The sequence below is a fragment of the Rhodamnia argentea genome, chromosome 7, assembly GCF_020921035.1.
Source record: "Rhodamnia argentea isolate NSW1041297 chromosome 7, ASM2092103v1, whole genome shotgun sequence".
In the NCBI taxonomy this organism is placed as follows: Eukaryota; Viridiplantae; Streptophyta; class Magnoliopsida; order Myrtales; family Myrtaceae; genus Rhodamnia; species Rhodamnia argentea.
Genome location: NC_063156.1, coordinates 10,164,422 through 10,185,872, shown reverse-complemented (window position 1 = coordinate 10,185,872; position 21,451 = coordinate 10,164,422). Strand labels below are relative to the sequence as shown.

General features: G+C 40.0%; 2 protein-coding genes across 5 annotated transcripts in view; one reads left to right on the top strand and one right to left on the bottom strand.

The window, feature by feature from the left end:
* Nucleotides 1–12,683, top strand: part of LOC115737700 (mitotic-spindle organizing protein 1A-like) — a 45,554-nt gene extending 32,871 nt beyond the window's left edge. The window contains exons 3-4 of the mRNA XM_048283229.1: nucleotides 7,670–7,730; nucleotides 12,652–12,683. Of these exons, the coding sequence (XP_048139186.1) occupies nucleotides 7,670–7,681 (12 nt within the window). The 3' untranslated portion in view covers nucleotides 7,682–7,730; nucleotides 12,652–12,683. The remainder of the gene's footprint in view (nucleotides 1–7,669; nucleotides 7,731–12,651) is intronic.
* LOC115737698 (disease resistance protein L6-like) overlaps nucleotides 1–21,451 on the bottom strand; it is a 66,036-nt gene that overhangs the window by 9,202 nt on the left and 35,383 nt on the right. Inside the window, exons 2-3 of one of the 4 annotated variants that reach the window (XM_048283227.1) lie at nucleotides 1,792–1,889; nucleotides 63–570 (exon numbers count right to left, since the gene is read on the bottom strand). The exons of 2 other annotated variants lie outside the window; for them this stretch is intronic. In XM_048283227.1, the coding sequence (XP_048139184.1) occupies nucleotides 63–529 (467 nt within the window). In that variant the 5' untranslated portion in view covers nucleotides 530–570; nucleotides 1,792–1,889. Of the gene's footprint in view, nucleotides 1–62; nucleotides 598–1,345; nucleotides 1,595–1,791; nucleotides 1,890–21,451 lie in introns of those variants that run through there. One more of the 4 variants, XM_048283225.1, reaches the window with a different exon arrangement.

Genomic DNA, 21,451 nt, shown 5'->3' with positions numbered 1-21,451 from the left:
AAGTGCAACGGATTGTTGTATAGGTTGATAAGAAAGAGAGATACGATAAGATAATTAGGAACCTGTTAGCCACGTTCTCTATGTTCCATCCCTTTAACCCTCCAACCACACTGAGAGCATCTCTCCACTTTCCGATGGTCTCATCGTCCACTCGCTTCTTGTTTTTGTGCACAAGCAAGGCCTCGCCACAACACCCGGTTTGGTATCGAAGCTCGGATGGTTCGACATAGTAGAAAATGGGCATGATTATCTGCCCCTTCCTTTTCCTACACTCCACCATCTTAGTCAGCTCCATAAGACACCACTTACTGGAAGCATAACTTTTGGACAAGATGGGTATGGAGATCTTCGATTGCTCAATCGCTCCCAGGAGATCCGGGCCGATCTCTTCACCGGTGTGGAGATCTTCATCGTCTCTATATGTACGGACCCCTGCTTCTCCGAGACGGGTGTAGAGATGATCGGTGATGCCCTTGCGCGTGTCCAGTCCTCTAAAGCTCAAAAACACTTCATAGTCACACCCTTCCATTGCAACCAGTCGCAGAGAAAATGAAGCACCTGACTCGCACCGATTCAGTAAAAGCAGATTTCTGAGCTCTACGAAGCTGAAAGTCACCGGACATGCATAAATGCAATGTAAAAAGGCCTTACGGGACAGTTGAATTTCTCCACAAAGATAATAAGATAACTAATAAACCAATAGTGACTGGTAGGAAAAGTTAAGCCTCGTGTCAAAATTTTGACATTTCACGAAAACTGTGGTGTCTACATGTACAGGACCGGGTAACCACCAAGTACCAAGAAGTTCTCATTAAGCATTTCCTCAATATGCCATGTGGGTTTTTAAAAATCCAGTTTCTATTTGATGGAACATAGAAAAAAGGATAGCAGATTTCTGGTGGAGAAGCAGTGAACAAAAACCTGGTTTGCATTGGAAACGATTGGAGATTCTTAAACTTGCAAAGGGCGATATTGATTTCAGTTTTCGGCATTTAATTTCCTTCAACGAGGGGATGTTGGGAAAACAAGCGTGGGGTATGATAGAATCTCCCCCCTCTATATGGTGCCAATTAGCAAAAGGCCTTTATTTTCCTCATGGTGATTTATGGGCTGCTGGAAAGGGACATCAATCTTCGTGGGTTGGCAAAGTCATCTGATAGGTAGAGAAGCAATCAATCCTTCTTTGAGATGCACGGTAGGAAATGGAGAAAATATCAGTATCAAGGAAGTAAGGTGGCTGCCTAGAGGAGTAATTGGGGATCCGGCAAACAGAGATGAACCGAAAAAGGTCTCTGATTTTACCGTTCGAGAAACATCAGCTTGGAATGAACAGCCTCTAACGAACCTGAGCAGATTACCAATGAAATCCTCACAATCCCACTGGATTCACAGATAAAAGAGGGCAAGTTGGTTTGGACCAACACCAAGTCAGGGGAGTCCACGGTCACGGGTGGGTACATCAAAATCAGGGAGGAGATTGAATGGCAAAGTAGAATCTCAGCCTCTACGTCCTACCAGATTCCCCGAGAGTCATGGAAAAAGGATCTGGAGGACTAATACAAGCCCCAAAAAATCAAAATTTTCTTGTGGGGTACTTGACAAAATGCGCTACCCACTAAGGGAATTTTACTAAAGAAAAACATAGTCGGAGATGTTACCTGCGATTTGTAGAAACTTGCTCTGCCCCGGGACCAGTCAAGTATGGACGGATCCTGCACTGAATATTCGAATTATATATACCTCAAAGGCCCGACCCGAATGGAAGATTGGTTGCTTAATTTCAGTCATACCTCAGTAAGCTTCGATTTTCTGGCCAGTACCCTTTGGCAAGTTTGGAAAGCCAGGAGCAACTTCGTCTTCAGAAAGCGAAAACCAGAGAACCCAAGCACCTCAAATCTGGATGTGCCCGGTAGAAGGAACCCTTTAAATCAACTTTGAAGAAGAAGAAGTCAATAGAAACATTGCCCCATCACTCCAGCCTGTGAAGCTGATAATGCAGAGTTTTTTATTCCTCACGCCTAGAGCATTGAATAAAGTTAATCAGTGTAATAATACAATTGAACGACCCGTTTGCAAGAATTGATCAATAGAAACATTGCCCCATCACTCCAGCCTGTGAAGCTGATAATGCAGAGTTTTTTTTTTCCCCACGCCTAGAGCATTGAATAAAGTTAATCAGTGCAATAATACAATTGAACGACCCGTTTGCAAGAATTGGTCAATAGAAACATTGCCCCATCACTCCAGTCTGTGAAGCTGATAATGCAGTTTTTTCTTTTCCTCACACCTAGAGCATTGAATAAGGTTCATCAGTGCAATAATACAAGTCAACGAAAACATTTGGGATTCGTGCCTCACAATTGTTATCTAATCCCCTATGCCCACCCACTGGGATTGTCTAATCTTCTATGGCCATCTACTAAGGGACCGCTAAAAGAGAGCTCAAATTCAAATGGCGGTATTCTGCCTAAATAGTAAATATATGTAATAAATAAGAGAATACTAAATATTCGAGCAAGTGACACAAGGTACTTATTCGATAGAATAGAATTATTTTGTTGTATCCAGGCTAATGATGAAAATAAAAAAAGAATACTTGCCTAAAATATATGGTCCTTTTTCGTGGAAAGGTCAATTTTTCTTTTTCATCTCGAATCCTAAACCTAGATACCAGTCAACATATCCATCTGGACTTTCACTCAAAGTTGAAGCTAATGAGTTATGGGCCATTAGAGAAATACTAACTGCTGCACATCCCGTCAATTCTCTGACGCGGAACTTAACACAATTCACACATATATCCTAACAGGTAGGTGGTGAAGTGGCCCAACACGATTCTAAATATCCCTTGCAATGTTTGTTGACGTTCGGATATAACGTGAATTCAAATAAATATTATCCACGATTCCAAATACATTTTTGTTTTTCATGATTAAAATTAAAAATAAACCTTGAAAATAACTCAAACCCTCTTTACCATGACTGTGAGGATGCCCTCGTGGACACCGTCTGTCTACTTCCGGCTAGCAGTAGAGCAATTGACAAAATCACAAGTCTAAGAAAACGAGGCTCTTCAAAAGAATGTAGCTAATGAAGATGACTCCGTAGTTGTACTAGTTTTAACCTACTTAAGTTATGCACTGCCTTTATATGTTTCCATCCTCCCCTGTCGTCAGTAATTTTGGTTCTGCATGGGCTTTTTGGTTTTTTGTTTTTTGGTAATACAATGCGGTTAAAACATGAACATATGGGAGCTCAACAAAACCTAGGAAAGCAAGCTAACTAGCAACAGACACAGTTCTAGGAATCCATTCTCCTTTTTCCATGAGACAAAATAAGCTTCCCAACAACATCATCAGGAATTCCTGTAAGTACTTACAAGAATTCCTTTCTGTGGCTTCCCAATTTCGGCAAGTGCATTACACATCTGTCGGCCTCCTGGGAATATCTGCGTGATTCGAAACTACTGCAGCTATCCCAAAAATTGCCTGCGAACATCAAAGACTCGTTTTAGTGAAGGATTTTCCACAATCATGTTCAAAAAGCTTTCGCAAGATCTGCATCGTCAATCTGAATCTCAAGCTTTTGCACATTTGACGCTGGAGCAAGTTGAAGGCCATCTTTTAGTGCCCTACACTCATCCTTTGCTGGGTTTTGTGTACCAAAATGACATGCAAAACCAAGTTTTTGATGGCCGTGATTAATCTCAGATCAGGCCTCCTCCTCCAGCACATCCGTAGGCTTCACCCACCACAATATCGGTGATTTACTTCCACCAGTCAACCAGTAGCGGAAGCCACCTGAAATGCACTGTAGTATCGTGTTTCTGCTTAATTCTACTGCCATTGACAGCAAGATATTAGCCGCTTTTGATAGATTTATCATTACAGGTTTCATTGATGATCTGTCTTTGCCAAAAGCATGGTTTTTTTCTTGCAATTCGTAGAGACCACAGTCCCATAGGGAATAGAATACACCACGGGATACCAGGATTTTCACACAATTGCTTCGATCGGACATCTGATTTAATCCAACCTTTGATAGGCAGCTCAAATGAGCAAGACGTGCCCTTAGGACACCAAGCTCATTCCAGAATTTTTTGGTAACCACACAATTTCTCAGAATATGCCTCTAGAACACCAAGTTCCAACAAACCCAATGTTCTTGATTTTCCCTGTGGCAAATAGGAACACCAGTGACAAGTTTCTTCAGGTAATCAGTAATACCAAAGGCAATTCTTGTAAAGTACGCATCCCCTACTCAACCCTTGACTCATAATTCCTCCTCCCTAGCAAGAGGGCCTTCAATAAGGCTGCGAAGCACACCAAGACCATTCCAATTCGGATTCCACAGACTGATATCAGACTCAGAGTCAATAAAAAATCTGATGCCTTCTTGGAAAACTAGTATCCCCCACAGCCAATACTTTTCCGACAAAAGATGAGAATTTGATGACACTGAACAATACACACCCATATGAGGCGCCCGGCCCTGATAGACTGCTTGCAAGATTCTTTGTGAGAAGCTGGGAGATCATAGGAGAACCATTATAAGCATGGTCCAGAGTTTCTACAGTACTAAGTTCCTGTCGAGAGAAATGAATCTAGCCAATTTCACCATTGTCCCAAAGCTCTGCTTGTACTGAAGAACAAACACTAATCTCCATCGTTATGGAATAAGACCGCCTGCGCCCGCCATTCCCGGATTGCCTTTAGTGCCTACATTCGTGTTTCTAAACCGTCTCAACAGGCGGGCGGGGTTCCCAAAAGAGCATGCAGTAGCATCAACAAAATCAACTTTGTGAAAATCATTATAACTATGAAAAACAATTATACTGTAGTGTCATAAAATATATTTCTTTTGCAAATTAACTATGAAAAACAATTATACTGTAGTGCAATAAAATTACAATTTTGAGGGAATATTGAAGTCATTGGAATCCATACTGAAAAACCAAGCAAAAGAATCTTCATGCCATTCCGTTCGCATGATTTTTTCTTCCTTCAATCGAACGGAGTGATCATAATTCTCATTCCATTCCATTCCACTTCATTTCATTCGATTACCATTCCATTCCTCCCATTATGTTCTGTTTCGCCAGAAGTGGTCCACGACGAAAGTCACCGAAGGTTCTGGTCTTCGGCTTTTAGAATGATTCGGATTATGTGGCGATTCGCTAAAATATGAAGTAAACAAATAAAGGAAACAAAGTACGATAGGCAGGACTAAAGAGCTGATAGAATAAATTGTAGGAAAAAACTTACAAGTATTATTGATTGCGGATCATTTACAAAGTGTTTTCTCCGACTATTGCCGCTTACAAAGAATAATCATTAGTGGCCGCAACTTTCTAGGATGTCAGTCTATGCCTCAATTCTTGGATGTACTTTAGCAACCTTTCCACTTATCCCTCGAGAGGTCGGCGTATTAGCTTTTTTCTCCTTATCGCATGATGTCGCGTGCCGACCATCTAGCGTCACCGGTATTTCCGATCCTACCCACTCATTAGGGACAACCTACTCTTTAGACGCTAACGTGCTCCAAGTGCAATGGGCTTTCAAGTTAACATCATCCTCTGGGCCTTTCTGCTTGTCACAGCCCAAGTTAATGTTGCGTGTCAGTGGATGCCCCTTTTAAATGGATCAAGGTATGAATTCTTTTAAACTTATCGGCAAGCGGGTTTGTTTTGAACTTTGTACCATCCTTTTTTTTTTTTTTGGTCGAACTTTGTACCATCCTAGCAGCCACCTCTTTCTGACAATTGTTCGGCCTTCCTATCCCAAAACAACCGTTCCTCTATGGTAGGGATTTTCATCATTGTTATCTTTTTCTATACGTGAGAATACCTGTGGTACCTTCTATGGCCCATTCTGGATACTTCAGGATTGGGCTAGACTATATTTCCCGTTCCTCATGGTGCTGCCAAAAGCTACACCTTACTTTCCAAACACCCGAGAAACCATTCTGATGAAGCTTTCCTGACCGGGTCCCGAGAACGCCACCAAGCGAGTTCTGATCCTTTTGTTTTTTTTTTTCTTTCCTTTGGGGCTTTGGTGACTAAGTCTTACACAGATCTTGGTGTTTATCCTGGTGTAGGCCGTCCCGCGCTCCACAAACCCTATCAACGCCAGGATCAATCCAGGGAAGGTTCTACTAGCCGACCAAAGTGGAAAAAGACTGGTTCTGACCTCCTCGCACCGTCAGCCAACCAACCCCTGGTCACCGTTAGAACGCCTCCCCTGATCGAGCTGTCCGAGGATTTGCTTCAAGTCGAAACCTTTTTGTACGATCAACCAGACCCCTCACAAGATCAATCCATAGAAGAAGTACCATAAATTGTAATGAGATTTTGAAAAATGTGATTTGGAGGTATAGTCAAACATTCTATGTCTAAATTTGTCTTGTACCCAACCTCCCCCTAGAAAGAAAAGGTGCATGATATAAAAATATTTAGGAGATTTCTTCTCTAATGCCATCTTTATCACCACCAATTCACCATATATAGACAAACCAAAACTGCAACTTTCTTATACAAGTGATTTTATTTATCTGTGGGAAGATGTCAATATTTACTTGCAAATGAAATGCCACTTCATTATAGCTCAAAGCCCATTGTTCTACGAAGCAAATCCATACGGTTTCACTTCAAACCATAGTAAAGGACTAATAACATTGTGCTCATAGAAATGAGAAAAATCGATAATTAATTTTTCATTTGTATTTGAAATTCTTGCGAAGAATCAGCCTAATTTTGTAACATTCGGTACAAACGATACATCCGAAATGTTCCCTCATATGTTGTGATCATAAAGGTGATTGATTGGATAACAATAGGGTTATCTTGCATTCGTGAGATTGCGAGTTTAATTTATGCTGTGAGCGAATTTTTGAACAATTGGTATTGGATTATCTGACTATGACATGCATAGTCTTTCTAACTGTTAATATTTTAATAGTGTCGTAGTGATGGGCTTCCGAGCTAATGTCTTTCTCGATGGTCGACCGCCTGTTCAGTTTTCCATACAATTCAGCCCTGCGAGAAAATGGCTAGTAAATTGTGCCGGGGGGGGGGTTGGGTTCCATATACCCTCCACTTGTTACTTTTCTGGAGGACAAAGTTTAAAAAACATTTGACAGTAAAATTCTGTTGTCTGTGAATTAGTTGAAGGCGAGGTAGAGTAAAAGAATTGGGAAACTCTTCCATCTTTCCTATTAGTTATGTCATAAATTGACATAAGGTATGCCTCTGCTTAAAGGAATTTTCCCTTTTCATTTGCACAGATAATATAACAATCTACTATTGGACCAATGGTGCCACTGTCATTTTTTTTTTAACACTGTGCCACTGTCGTTTACATCTACATTATTTTGTAAAAATACCACGTTACTCGGCAGTTGATATATATGAAGCATGTTGTGGCACCATACTTTACAAATGCGTGATTGGCTTAGACATTAATGGTGCATCTCTTTCAGGTAGATTATTAAGTTCTTGTGATTATTTAGAGAGCCATGGTGCGGAAAAAGAAATTCAGACCTGGTGCATCAATAAGATTTCCATATTGTCCTTAAGCTTTACGATTTCCAAGCAACAGGATTGTTGTTGGTTCCTGATATCATTGAACAACCATGTGCCAAATTATGACTTGTTTTCATTTTGACTTTGCAGACTCAAAAATAGCGACAAAATGCACGTCTTGCTTTGCATTGACAGTGCGACTGAAGATTGGGTAAGGCGGTCCTCTTTTTTTTCAAGGGCTGTTGGAAACGTCAAAAGACTTTTCGGGTCTCAAGGAGACCCTTCGTAACCCAAGTTCATCTTGATACTTGGAATCTAGGGAGTTATTACCTAGAAATTATGTCTATTTATTGTTTCTAGTCTTTCAATATAGCTTTGAATGTTATGTATCTAGACGTGTCTATTCGTGTGTCTAGAGTAGACGTAGAGTCATATCTTAAGGTTATAAATAGATGTGTTTTGTAATCATTTTAGTATGAGTGAATAAACTTCATTTCCAAATCTCCTTCTTCAAACTTTTGGTATCGGAGTGCTGCGCCTCCGAGATCCAACATTTGGTATCAGAGCCGGTTTGGCGAGTTTAGCCGATTTGGCTAAGTTTTTGTGAAATCTACTCTCGAGTGAGATGGCTTCTGTGAGTGGTGCCGGGATGGTCCAACCTCAAATCCCAAGGTTCGATGGGAAGAATTTTGAGCATTGGAAGATCCAGATGGAGGTGCTATTCGGGTTTCGGGAGCTGACCCGGATTATAGAAGAAGGATTCGTGGAGCCGGAAGGGCCGGCAGATTTGACAACGGAGGAGCAGAGGGCGCAAAAAGAAAATCGTAAGAAAGATCGTAAGGCTCTCTTTTACATCTTTCAAGCAATAGATTCGTCAATTTTTGAAAAAGTGGCGAATTCCAAGACGGCAAAAGAAGCTTGGGACACTCTCACCAACATATACAAAGGCGTTGAGAAGGTCCAGAAGGTTCGGCTTCGGACTCTTCGTCGACAATTCGAGCTCCTTCAGATGGAAAAGTCAAAGTCCATTTCCGACTATTTCTCACGGACTTTGGCTCTTGTCAATCAAATGAAGGCCAATGGTGAGACTATTGTTGATCAACAGATCGTTGAGAAGATTCTTCGGACTCTAACTTTGCGGTTCGAATATATTGTGACTTCCATCGAAGAGTCACGGGATCTCTCCATCTTGTCCGTCGATGAGTTGGTGGGCTCTCTACAAATGCACGAGCAGCGACTCAAGGAGAAATCCAAGATGGTGGAGGAAGCTTTGCAAAGCCGCTTGGTGTTGCTCGGTGAAAAGAAGAATCTTTCTAATCAAAGGAAAGATCCAAAGCGGCACGAGAAGTATGCCGGACAACGAAAAGATAAGTCCCTTATTCAGTGTTTTAATTGTAAAAAATATGGGCACTATAAATCTGAATGTCGAAGCGGGAAGACCGGCGGTCAAAAGTTTCATGCAAACGTAGCAAGATCTGTCAATAGACATGTCGATGGTGACGGTGAGCAAGATAATGCTCTTTTATTCACATGTAATTCTGCGGTGGAGAACCAGAAGAATGTTTGGTACTTAGACACCGGATACAACAATCACATGTGCGGCGAGAAGGAATTGTTCTCGAAATTCGATGACACCTTTCGTTCAGAGGTGAGGTTCGGAAATAATACCAAAGTTCCTATTATGGGAAAGGGGACAATTAAAATCAAGGCAAAAGATGGGTCGGTTCAAAGCATTTCCGACGTCCATTATGTTCTCGGTCTTCGAGAAAATCTCCTAAGCATGGGACAGTTGTCCGAGCGAGGCTATCTCATGACCATTAAGGATGAACTTTGCACGGTTCATGATGGCAAAGGAGGGCTGATTGCAAAGGTAAAAATGGCTCGAAATCGACTTTTTCCTTTGTATATTAATTATGCTACGTCATGCTTTAGTGCCTCGGTGCAAGATTCGACATGGCTTTGGCATAAGCGGTTCGGACATGTGAATTTCGACAGCTTGAAGCTGTTATCTCAAAAGAAGATGGTACGTAGACTACCCGAAATTTCTTCTCCGAAGGAGATATGTGAACCATGTGTTATTGGGAAGAAGTGCAGAGAAAGCTTCCCTTCGGGAAAATCATGGAAAGCTTCAAGGCCGTTGGAGCTAGTGCACTCTGACCTCTGTGGACCGCTCGGTGAGTCGTCGAATCAGGGGTACAGGTATTTTATTACCTTTATCGATGACTTTAGTCGAAAAACATGGGTTTATTTCTTGAAGCAAAAATCAGATACCATCGATGCTTTCAAGGAGTTCAAAACCTATGTAGAAAAACAAAGTGGGCATAAAATTCGAATTCTTCGAACCGATCGTGGCACGTAATACTTGGTTGGAGATGGTTTCTTCAAGCGGTGCGGCATTAAGCATCAATTAACAGCACGGTATACTCCTCAACGTAACGGAGTAGCGGAAAGAAAAAACCGCACTATTGTCGATATGGTACGTACCATGCTCCATTCCAAAAATTTGCCTAAACATTTCCGGGCGGAGGCGGTTGCCTGTGCTATTTACTTGTTGAATCGATGTCCTACTAAAGGTCTTGAGTTCAAGACTCCGGCGGAGGTGTGGAGTGGTCGAATCCCTTCGGTTCAGCATCTTCGCGTGTTTGGGTGTATTGCTTATGCCCATGTTCCAAATGAGCTTCGCAAGAAGCTTGATGAGAAGAGTGAGAAGTGCATCTTTCTCGGTTACGGTAATGACACAAAGGGTTATCGGTTGTATAATCCCGTAACAAAGAAAGTGGTTATCAATCGAGATGTCACTTTTGATGAGGAAGCTGAATGGACGTGGAACACGGAAGAAAAAAGGTAGTTTCACTTTATCCTCGATGAGGAGGAGTCAGTTCAACCCAATTCAGATAGTCAATCTAAACCAGCAATGGGTTTGATGCAACCTAATTCGACAGCAGAGACTCAATCGACTTCAGTCGAAAATCCTGTCGACAATCTTGTCGAAAATATCGTCGAAACATCCTCACGTCCACGGCGAGAACGAGTGTTACCTGCTCGTTTGAGGGATTGTGCTTTGTTGAAAGATGATGATTCCTCCGATGAAGAAATTATCAATTTTGCTCTCTTTGCGGATTGTGATCCGACACACTTCAAGGAGGCTTCCCAAGATGATGGTTGGGTTACTGCTATGGATGATGAGATACATGCGATCGAGAAGAATGATACGTGGGAACTCATGTCTCTTCCAGAAGGCAAGAAGTCCATCGGCGTGAAATGGGTCTATAAGACCAAGTATAAGCCTAATGGCGATGTTGATCGGTTGAAGGCTCGCCTTGTAGTCAAGGGTTACAAACAGAAACCCGGGATTGACTATTTTGAGGTATTTGCTCCGGTTGCAAGAATGGATACTATTCGCATGATTTTTGCTTTGGCTGCTCAGAAGCATTGGAAAATCCACCAAATGGATGTCAAGTCCGCATTTCTCAATGGCGTACTTGAGGAAGAGGTATATGTGGATCAACCGGAGGGCTATGTCAAGGAAGGACAGGAGGGCTTAGTCTATAAATTGAAGAAAGCTCTCTATGGCCTCAAACAAGCATCACGAGTCCGGTATACCAGAATAGATTCTTATTTCATGCATCATGGCTTTATTCGCTGTCCATATGAGCATACCTTATATGTCAAGGTTGGTTTGAATGGTGAATTGCTCATTGTTTGCTTATATGTTGATGATCTCATATTTACTGGAGATTGTCAAGAGATGATTTGTAACTTCGGGGAGGCCATGACTCGTGAGTTCGAGATGGCAGACATGGGTCTCATGTATTATTTTCTTGGCCTTGAAGTCACACAATCGGAGGATGGTATCTTTGTTTGTCAACAAAAGTATGCCAAGGATATTCTTGATCGTTTCAAGATGGCTACTTGTAAACCAATTAGCACTCCAATGGAGGAAAGATTGAAGTTGACAAAAGACGGAAGTGGTTCCGAAGTTGATCCCACTTATTTCAAGAGGTTAGTTGGGAGTCTACGATATTTGACTTCTACTCGGCCGGATCTTGTTTATAGTGTTGGGATGGTAAGCAGATTTATGGAGACTCCTAGACAATCACACTTGCAGGCGGCAAAAAGGATTCTTCGGTACATTAAAGGTACTATGGATGATGGTATATTCTATAATTCTTCTAATGATTTTCAGCTTGTGGGATATACAGACGGTGATTGGGGAGGCGATGTTGGAGAAAGGAAAAGTACTTCCGGTTATGTTTTCTCCTTAGGAAATGGAATTTTTTCTTGGTCCTCAAAGAAGCAACGGGTGGTTGCTTTGTCTAGTGCAGAAGCAGAATACATAGCAGCGGGTTATTGTGCTACTCAAGCGATCAGGCTACGTTCGATGCTCGTTGAGCTACGTCATAAGCAGGAGCATTCGACGGTGATTTATTGTGATAATAAGTCAGCCATAGCCCTTGCAAAGAATCCGGTCTTTCATGGAAGAAGCAAGCACATTGATATAAAGTATCATTTCATTCGAGATCTAGTGAAGTCTGAGGAGATTGTGCTACAGTATTGCAAGTCGGAAGACCAAGTGGCTGACATGTTCACGAAGCCGTTGAAGACAGACTCCTTCCTTAAATTCAAGAGGATGATAGGCATGGTCAAGATGAGCTCGGTTTAAGGGAGGCTGTTGGAAACGTCAAAAGATTTTTCGGGTCTCAAGGAGACCCTTCGTAATCCAAGTTCATCTTGATTCTTGGAATCTAGGGAGTTATTACCTAGAAATTATGTCTATTTATTGTTTCTAGTCTTTCAATATAGCTTTGAATGTTATGTATCTAGACGTGTACGTTCGTGTGTCTAGAGTAGACGTAGAATCATATCTTAAGGTTATAAATAGATGTGTTTTGTAATCATTTTAGTATGAGTGAATAAACTTCATTTCCAAATCTCCTTCTTCAAACTTTTGGTATCAGAGTGCTGCGCCTCTGAGATCCAACAAGGGCGGATTAGTTGTTCCCGGGCAAATGCTAGCTTCCTACATGCAAATAAAGATTTCTCGCTCCTCTTTTCTCTGTTTGAAGAGATTGTCCATCTTGAAGATGTTACATAGTGGGTTGTTGCTGCGTGGCTGGTTTTTCCATCTGCAGAAGTTTGTACTTGTCTACTCGGAATGTACAACGAGCATGAATATGCCTATCTGTACCTATATTAATGCAGCTCAAATGTGGGATTTTGGAGAGTTACGTGTTAAATTGACGATGTTTGGTTTGTGTCTTCCGCATTGATGTAAACACCGAATCTTGTTAAGAATTTTTTCTCTCGTCTCTGTCTGAAAGGAAAGAAACATGAAATGCAATGCCATTTTAGGCACATCATCTTCGGCACTTGCCTCCAGTAATCTAAACTGCAGGAGGAGGAGTCACTACTTTATGGCCTTTACTTTGTTGCTCTGTTTGTGTTCTTCCGGAAAGACTATTTCATTGTAATCTATTTCTGAAGATTGTAGAATGCATGTGATGGCGGATTGCCATAAACCTTCTTGGGCATAGATCGGGCAGTTGTCTCTGCTGGAGATATGATTAGAATCGATTTTAGTGATCATCTAATTGGTCAACTGCATCGCCAAAAGACTTTCCCTTTATAACTCTTTCCTCTTAGAATCGAGCTATTTTCGGGCACTTTTAGCTTAGTTAGCTCACTTCACATGAGCCATATCAGTCAATTTGCATGTAAAACATGTGTTATCATCTAATTTAGATCATATTTATGTTACTTGTTTGTCAAATATGAGCTATCCTGTTATGTAATGTTTTTTCGGGTATTTTAGCAGTTTATTTGTGAAATATGGCAACATACTTTGTCGTGCGGTTTTACGTATGTTGTGCAAATTTACTATGTTGTTATCAACTATATAGTCGTATGTGTAACACCAAATGTCGAACTTTGTTCTCGTCGATTATAAAATAATTGCAGATCAGATTTAGGATTTCAATAATAAGATTTACCAATGAATCCGCACTTTGGAATATTTACTTGTGATATGTGAGCAACCGTGGATTATAACCTTTTTAAAAATTTATTGTTTTCGATCTATAGACTTTCAGTAATAGTGGATGATTTTCATTTACTTATTTACTTACTATTATTATGTCTTGATTTTATTGTATTCATACATTTGTAACATAATTCTATTTTGTGATGATGGATAATCTTTGGTTAATTAAATCAGTGTGCTAGTAGCGACAAAAGATTTTTCTAGATTGTTCAACTCCTAGTAAGTATCGTGCTGATTTAACTTAAAGTACTATTTATATAATTTGTTTGTCACAAATGGGATGTGAAGTTATTTAATATAATCATTAGAAATTTGCTACTTGTGAGATATGATAAAATACTTTTTTCATAATTTATATCCATGTAACGCTTTAAACATAAAGGTCATCTATTACTCTCTTATACCTGAAAAACATTGTGTCATAATTGGTATTTATATAATCATAAAACTCATCAATCATTCAATTTGTTCCTTAGTTTTGAAAAATCACGAGCCATACGTTAAAAGGGAAAATTATCAAAAAAGCCTTAAATCTTTCGTATATTTGCCAATTTAGTCTTAAACCTTTTAAATTTGCTAGTTCCAAATTGGCGGGGCCGTCGGCTTTCAAGCTAGAGTTAAAAAAATTGAAAAAATTCAATTTTTTTTTACAAAAATATTAAGCGCCGGTGGTGTCACGTAGAGCGACATTCACGTCAGCAATTTTCAGCAAATAAGACTGAATTGACAAAAGGTGAAAATGTTTAAGACTGAATCGGCTAATTTAAAAGGTTTAGTATTGAATTGGTAAAATTGTAACCAGGTAATGTAACTTAAATTCAGAGAAAAGAATTTTGAGAACAATATAGAATATTACCCGCCAGAGATGTTTGATCATTCATCCGATACGATCTATATATACATATCTAATTATTGTCATTTGTCGCCAAAAGACGTATAGTTGTCCTATTTCGTGATCCACGCGGCTCAACCTCGCGTGCTCTTTACTTACATGATGCATCATGCAATTAGCTTAACTTGTTCATTTACATGGTTTGCGAAAGAGAGAAGAGAGAGACAACAAATATCTTTCTTGTTTATCGAAAAATCCAGGTACGTGGGATATCTTCTAATACAATTTTCGGATTGTGTCCTTGAAATCAAACACATAGTGTTTCAACTTAACAGAGGCAAATCTAGATTGTCGGCAAGAGTCTTGCTCCGTGCACTTCAAACACCTTTTGCATCAAATTATCTTCCATTCCGGGGGTCGAGTGGTCCTCACTTGTATCCGTCTTCCATGCTAGCACATTGTCTAACACTTCCCGCCCAAAGAGATCCACCACGGGGGTACCAAGGACATATAGTTCCGACAGGTTCTTCAAATTGGAGATATCAAGTGTGGTAAGAGACGGACAATATTTGACATGAAGCTCCGAGACACTAGAGGGAATCTGCGGAATGCATACCAGAGCATCGCATTTATAAAGATGAAGAGACTTCAAGCGAGGGAGCGCACTTAAACTCGGGAGATAGGTTAGTCATGCCTGGGATCCTCAGCGTCAAGACTTCCAATTTGGATAGCCTCCCAATCCACCAAGGCATGGGATCTTGCAGTTGTACCAACCCGGACGGACTAGAGATAAAGGGCACTACCATCCACGGTAACAGCAGTTTCAGATTGATCGAGCTTGAAAGATCAGGAATTGTTGTCCATTGTACATATGCAAGATTCTCTAGACTTTCCATAGAGTCGGGGAACTCCATGATTATCGCATCCCATAGATCCAACCGAGTCAATGATTGTAATTCGGTAATGGAGTGCGGAAGTCCGCCCATTCCCCAGCATCCAGTCCACGATAAGCTTTCAAGGTTTGTCCGCGCTCCAATGGAGTTGGGTAGGTGAGTAATTTTTGTACCGTCCAAAGAAAGCTTCAACAAAGAAGTTAGTCTACCCAACGCTTGTGGTAGAAGGCGGACCTCACTACGGAAGTTCACGTTCAAGAAAACCAAGTGCTCCAACAGACCAATTGACTGGTCGATTTCAGTCAATTTTTCACACCGATCAAGAATCAATCTCTCCAACTTTAAGAATCCGGAGAAATCAGGAGTCTTGATCAAGTGATTACGCCCCGAAAGGTTAAGAAATTTCAATTTTTCTGCTCTCGGCAACACAGTAAGATAAATGTCGGTAAATTTGTCACACCAAGAAAACATATACACTAATTAGAAAACCTATCTAGAGCTGAGGGTACCTTGATATGTTTCCATCCGTGCCAATCATGAGTGATTTTACTCCTCGAAAAATCAAGAATGACTAAATTACACACCAAAAATTTTCTTATCTTGAGTACTCGCCGAGGGAAATTATGCCAAGAGAGCCATCTTAAATTTGGAAGGAGTTAGTCACACAGTAAAAAGTCCTTAGGCGACGTGGTCAAGTTATACAAAAGAAGTGTAGCTTGGGAGCGAACACGGTCGGCTTCGTCATAAGCAAGGGGTTCGCTATCAACACCAAGGAAAATTACATTTGGTAGCGCTGCAAATCCTTCAAGAGTGAAACGATACACCGACCGATCCTCAAACTTCAAACAAAGGGCTTCAAGCTTCTCATTTCTCTAAATGAGCAAACAAGAAAATTAATGAAAAAGAAGGAGGCGGGTAGCTAATTAAGAGAAAAATGTAGGGTCTTCTTTGAATTTATGGCAAAGTTTGTATGAAGATAATTTGGCGTATCTAAAGATGTTTAAGTTTGCTCTCACATCGGTTTTGAAAATTTAGTATCCTAAGAAATGTTTGTGAAATATGTGGAGATTTTAAAACCGTGTATGTAGAATAAATTGTGATTGTTTTCATTGAGGGGAGAGTGCCCCTGATTACTAAGATGTAGAATATCTTGTGCACAAAAGAAATCGGACCTAGGATTTACCTTCTCCCTTCGTAGTATGTCCAACACGTCATTGTGATTCCACAACCTACTTCTCTCATCTAATTCCCCATGACTTTCTCGAAAACAATTTCTCTACCAAGATCTTTTAGTTGATCATACATCCACAATTTATTATCTTCTCTAATTTTAATCAATGACATCAACTGAAGTGTTTTAAGACCTTCCGTTGGGCATAAACCACAGTCTTCCCCCATGTACATTACCGTACTCTTATCATATCCATCGAAAAGACAAGCTATATCAAGAAATATTTGTCTTTGACTAGGATCTAATGTTTCATAACTTATCATCAACGTGCTTCTAATTCTCTTGATGTCTCCTTTTTTCAACTTCATCAAGTAATCATCCCATATTTCTTTTCTTTGTCCACGTAATGATAAAGTGGAACCCATAACCTCAAGAAGCAACGGGAGACCTTGGGCGATCTTCACAATTTCCCTAGGTTGTTCCAATTTTTCAATTGGAGGGTAGTCTCGTCTGAAATCATGTTTGCTAAATAGCTGAAGGGATCTATGGGAATCCATTCCATCAACTAAATAAGTCCATTTTACTTCGAATGCATGGAGAACCATTTCATTTGTCCTGGTTATAAGTATCCAGTTCCAGGGGCAAAGCAACATCGCCCCAAAAGTCTAGTTAGTTGACTCTTGTCATCGACGTCGTCAAGAAGAATAAGAGCTTTCTTACTAGAAAACCTTTCTTCGATCGTCCTCATTCCCTTCTCAACGTAATCAACACTGTGGGGGAAATGACAATCCTACTAAACCAAAACTCGACTTGGTGGAAGCAGATGATTATGATGAAATTATTGTTACGTCATTTCCCAAGCCAATATTGTGGCAAATACGAAAGAATAGGTGGTACATAGTGCTTTATCCTCTAACATTCTAGTAGGGGCAAGAGAAAAGAAAATACTTATATTGGTGATTTGAGAACCGATCAAATTATCGGGAAAAGGAAAACGTTTCTCAAACTCAGATTTGAAAATGAGGCTGAGTAATTGAGAAATTTCTTAGCATATGTTCCTTTGAGAATGAAATCAACACCCTATGTGTCTGCATTGTGATTGCCAAGTGGCAATAACTATTGTAAAGCGGCAATAAGAGTAAAGCTTTTGATGATAGAAAGAGACGTTCGGTTAAGACGTGATGTGGTAAAGTAGCCACTTAAAGATGGAATTGTGTCTATCAACTATGTAAAGTTAGAAGTGATTTTGGCCAATCCTCTTATTATGCAATGAGGGGAATAGGACAAGCCAGTTGAAGAAAATCAATGGTGATGGTAACCCAACTTATGTGATTAACAATCTCATGAATTAGGTTCATATGGGTAATAACAAGTCACTTGTTGATCTAGTGATGCATTATAAAAATTTATGTCCCTTCTAAGGTGAGAATAGTGCAAGACTACAAGAAAAAAGAGGTTGACCTAAGCTTTTAATGAATTCCATAGCTATTATTGGTGGTGTATTTAGCCGCAGAATATACTTAATTGAATCACCTATATAAGTATGGAGTAGGGCCGCTCCTATGAGAATTATTGACAATAATCTCTAGAACATTTATGAATAAACCAAGTACGCGCATGGCCTACTAGCGCAAACCGCGTTAAACAACAAACTTTGTGGGAGTGGAATGTGATTGGTGAAAACTATAATTCACAAAAAGGAATTCTTGGTTCATCGAATGCTTGGACTTCATCAATGATTTCGTGGATTATTTTTCATTCTTTCTAGGGCTGGTTCATAGCCTAATAAGCACTAGTTTCAATGCATTGTGCTCTAATAACTCAGCATTGTTTTTTATTTTTTATACTTTTCAAAACTTTTTGAAATATGTGGGGGATTGTTGGATATTTGAGTAGTTTTGAAGTATTTCTAAAACCTTTGATAATAGTTATGATCGCCTATAAAATTTTCATTTTGTAACGGTTTTCTAAGGACAAGCTCGGGCGTTGGCGAGCTCGGAAGCCGACGAGCTTAGACTTTGAGAGAGTCTCATAGGCAGCGTTCTCTGTCCTCCATTAATATATAACGGTTGTATAATGGTCTTGCAACCGTCATGTAACAGTTTTCTAACGACTTTATAACGACCATATACAAGGTGATTTATCTCTTTATATACCTCCATTATTTTACAACGGCTTTATAACGGTTTCTCAACGCCTCTATTTTGGTTGAATATAAATTGAATTTTAAGAAACAATCTTCTTAGGACTTTGGATTACATAGGAGCGTTTTTCCCTTCTTTCATTATCTTATTTGTTGGGTTATACATATAATGTTGTTCGTGCTCTATCTAATATTTAGTACGGGACATAGAAGAAGGTCTGTTATATCTTTGAAGGATAGCTGCTAGGAGCCTTGCGCATCGCGTTTTGTACTCCCAGGGGCGGAATTATCATTAAGGAAGTGCTTGCACGCATCGGACAATTGATCTTACTTTTCTCATCTTTTCCAATATATTTTCTACAATTGTTATTTTTCATGTTATCTAACATTTTTCCTAGACTCTCAATACTTGAAAGATCCGGAGACATTCCTAGCTTATTGGAAGTTTCAAGAGTGCAAGTACGCCGTCATCCGAAAGGGAACACGCTCGTAAAACTTCTAGGCTCTCAATGCTTCCAATGGAATAAGTTATTTCCCAGATTTTCATATAGGATATATTTAGCTCAGTCCGGGACCTGCATTTTCTGACAAAGTAGGGAAGTTTCTTCATCAATAAGCAGTTTTTAAGAAGATGAGTACTCAAGGTTGACCAATGTGTCGGGGGAGTCAGATAGTTGAGTAATTCTTGTGTCATTCAATGATAAATTCAATGTCGAAACTAGACAACTCATATAACCAAGCGCCCCTGCTAATGAGTCATCCAAGTAGTCCGAGATCGTTCTTACACCACCATTGAGGAATTTTGTGTTGTCGCCTATATATGTCCGTATATGTAAAATAAGGTTAATCGACAAACCCGAATCCAAACACAAGTGAGTAATCCGAATGTAGATGAATGATCCGAGCCCAACGAAATAGCGTTGTGTCCTTAAGACAAATTTGCCCCCTCAATCGGTACCCAAGGTTGTTGGACAATTGCCTCCCAGGATAGAACGGATCGCCTTTCCTTTGAAGCGGTACTTCTTCGGAGGAAACCTTCGAACGCACTTTGTAGAATAATCGTACAAATGATGAAAGTGAAATGAAAATGACGAAAAAATGGCAGTACTTTCTAATGTGACGGTCAATGCTCTATTTATAGACAATGATGCGAAGAGTCATGAACGAAAGGTTGTGAACGTCGACGAAGAGTCACAAATCCGTACGGTTGATGAAGGGTTACGAACCTTCATGAAGGGACATGAACCGAACAACTCTGATGAAGGGTTATGAACCTTCATTTCTCATTCAACTTTTTATGGGTCTTTAAAACCAAAGTCCCAACAATCCCCCACATGAATGAGAAATTCAGTTGTCACGACTCTTCGTAAATGCATGAGATGCAGTATGCGATTATTCAATGAGAGATGATTGCATCGGGATAAGTAGTCTGAAACTTTGAACTTTCCCTAGTGAGACCTATCGGACTTACTTGGTCAATCAAGAGACTTGATGTCCTTGAACCGTCGACCTTTGATGTAAGCCTAGACAATAGAAATCACACAATTATCTCTCGAACAAAGTTGGTTCTCACTGTTATGTTCATTTTGGCCATGAACACCACCTGGTTTCATAAGTGCTTTAAAGAATTCGGCCTTTCAAATTCTCACAAAAGCGGCCCTCACTTCACACTCACATAGGTGATTTCTGAATATGTGGTATATCACATACCCGATTCAGAATCATTAAAAGCTTACGCTTAACCTCCATATATTAGTACTGTCTTCATACGGGAATGAGTAAAAATTAACAAGACTCTACACCGCCTGCATAACTTGGTTGTCCCTTTGAACCTAGATCTTGGGATCTCCAATCAACTAGGTAAGGTTTCTACTATGATGCCTTATTTTATAGGCCTTAAACCCATTTCCCTTGATGTTTTCACAACCGTATTTCTAGTTAGGCCTTTTGTTAATGGATCCGCTATATTATCTTTTGACTTCACATAATCAATTGTAATAATTCCACTAGAGAGTAGTTGTCTTACAGTATCATGCCTTCGACGTATATGTCGAGACTTACCGTTATACATGACATTCCTTGCCCTACCTATTGCCGCTTGACTATCACAATGAATACACACAACCGGCACAGGTTTAGGCCAATTAGGAATGTCTTCTAAGAAATTTCGAAGCCACTCTGCTTCTTCACCGGCTTTGTCCAAAGCAATAAATTCTGCTTCCATAGTAGACCTCGCAATACAAGTTTGTTTGGACGATTTCCAAGACACTGCTCCCCCACCAAGTGTAAACACATACCCACTTGTGGATTTTGTGTCCCTTGTGCCGGTTATTCAATTTGCATCACAGTATCCTTCAAGTACCGCAGGATACTCTGTGTAATGTAAAGCATAATTTTCAGTATGTTTCAAATAGCCCAATACACGTTTCATAGCTCTCCAATGATTTTCATTTGGACTAACAGTAAATCGACTTAGCTTGCTCACAAGACAAGATATGTCCGGCCTAGTACAGTTTATGACATACATTAAACTGCCTAGTATACTAGCATACTCATTTTGAGCCTTGCTTTCACCGGTATTCTTTGAAAGATGTAGATTAATATCTATCGGAGTTTTTACTGGTACGATATCTAGATTCTTGCACTTTTCAAGAATATTTTTTATATAGTGAGACTGTGATAGTGCTAATCCTTCAAATGTTTTGAGGATTTTAATTCCTAAAATAACATATGCAGCCCCCATGTCTTTCATATCAAATTTGCTTGTAAGCATGCGTTTGGTTGCCTTGACGACCTCGCTATCGCTGCCCATTATAAGCATGTCGTCTACATAGAGACATAAAATGACAAAGC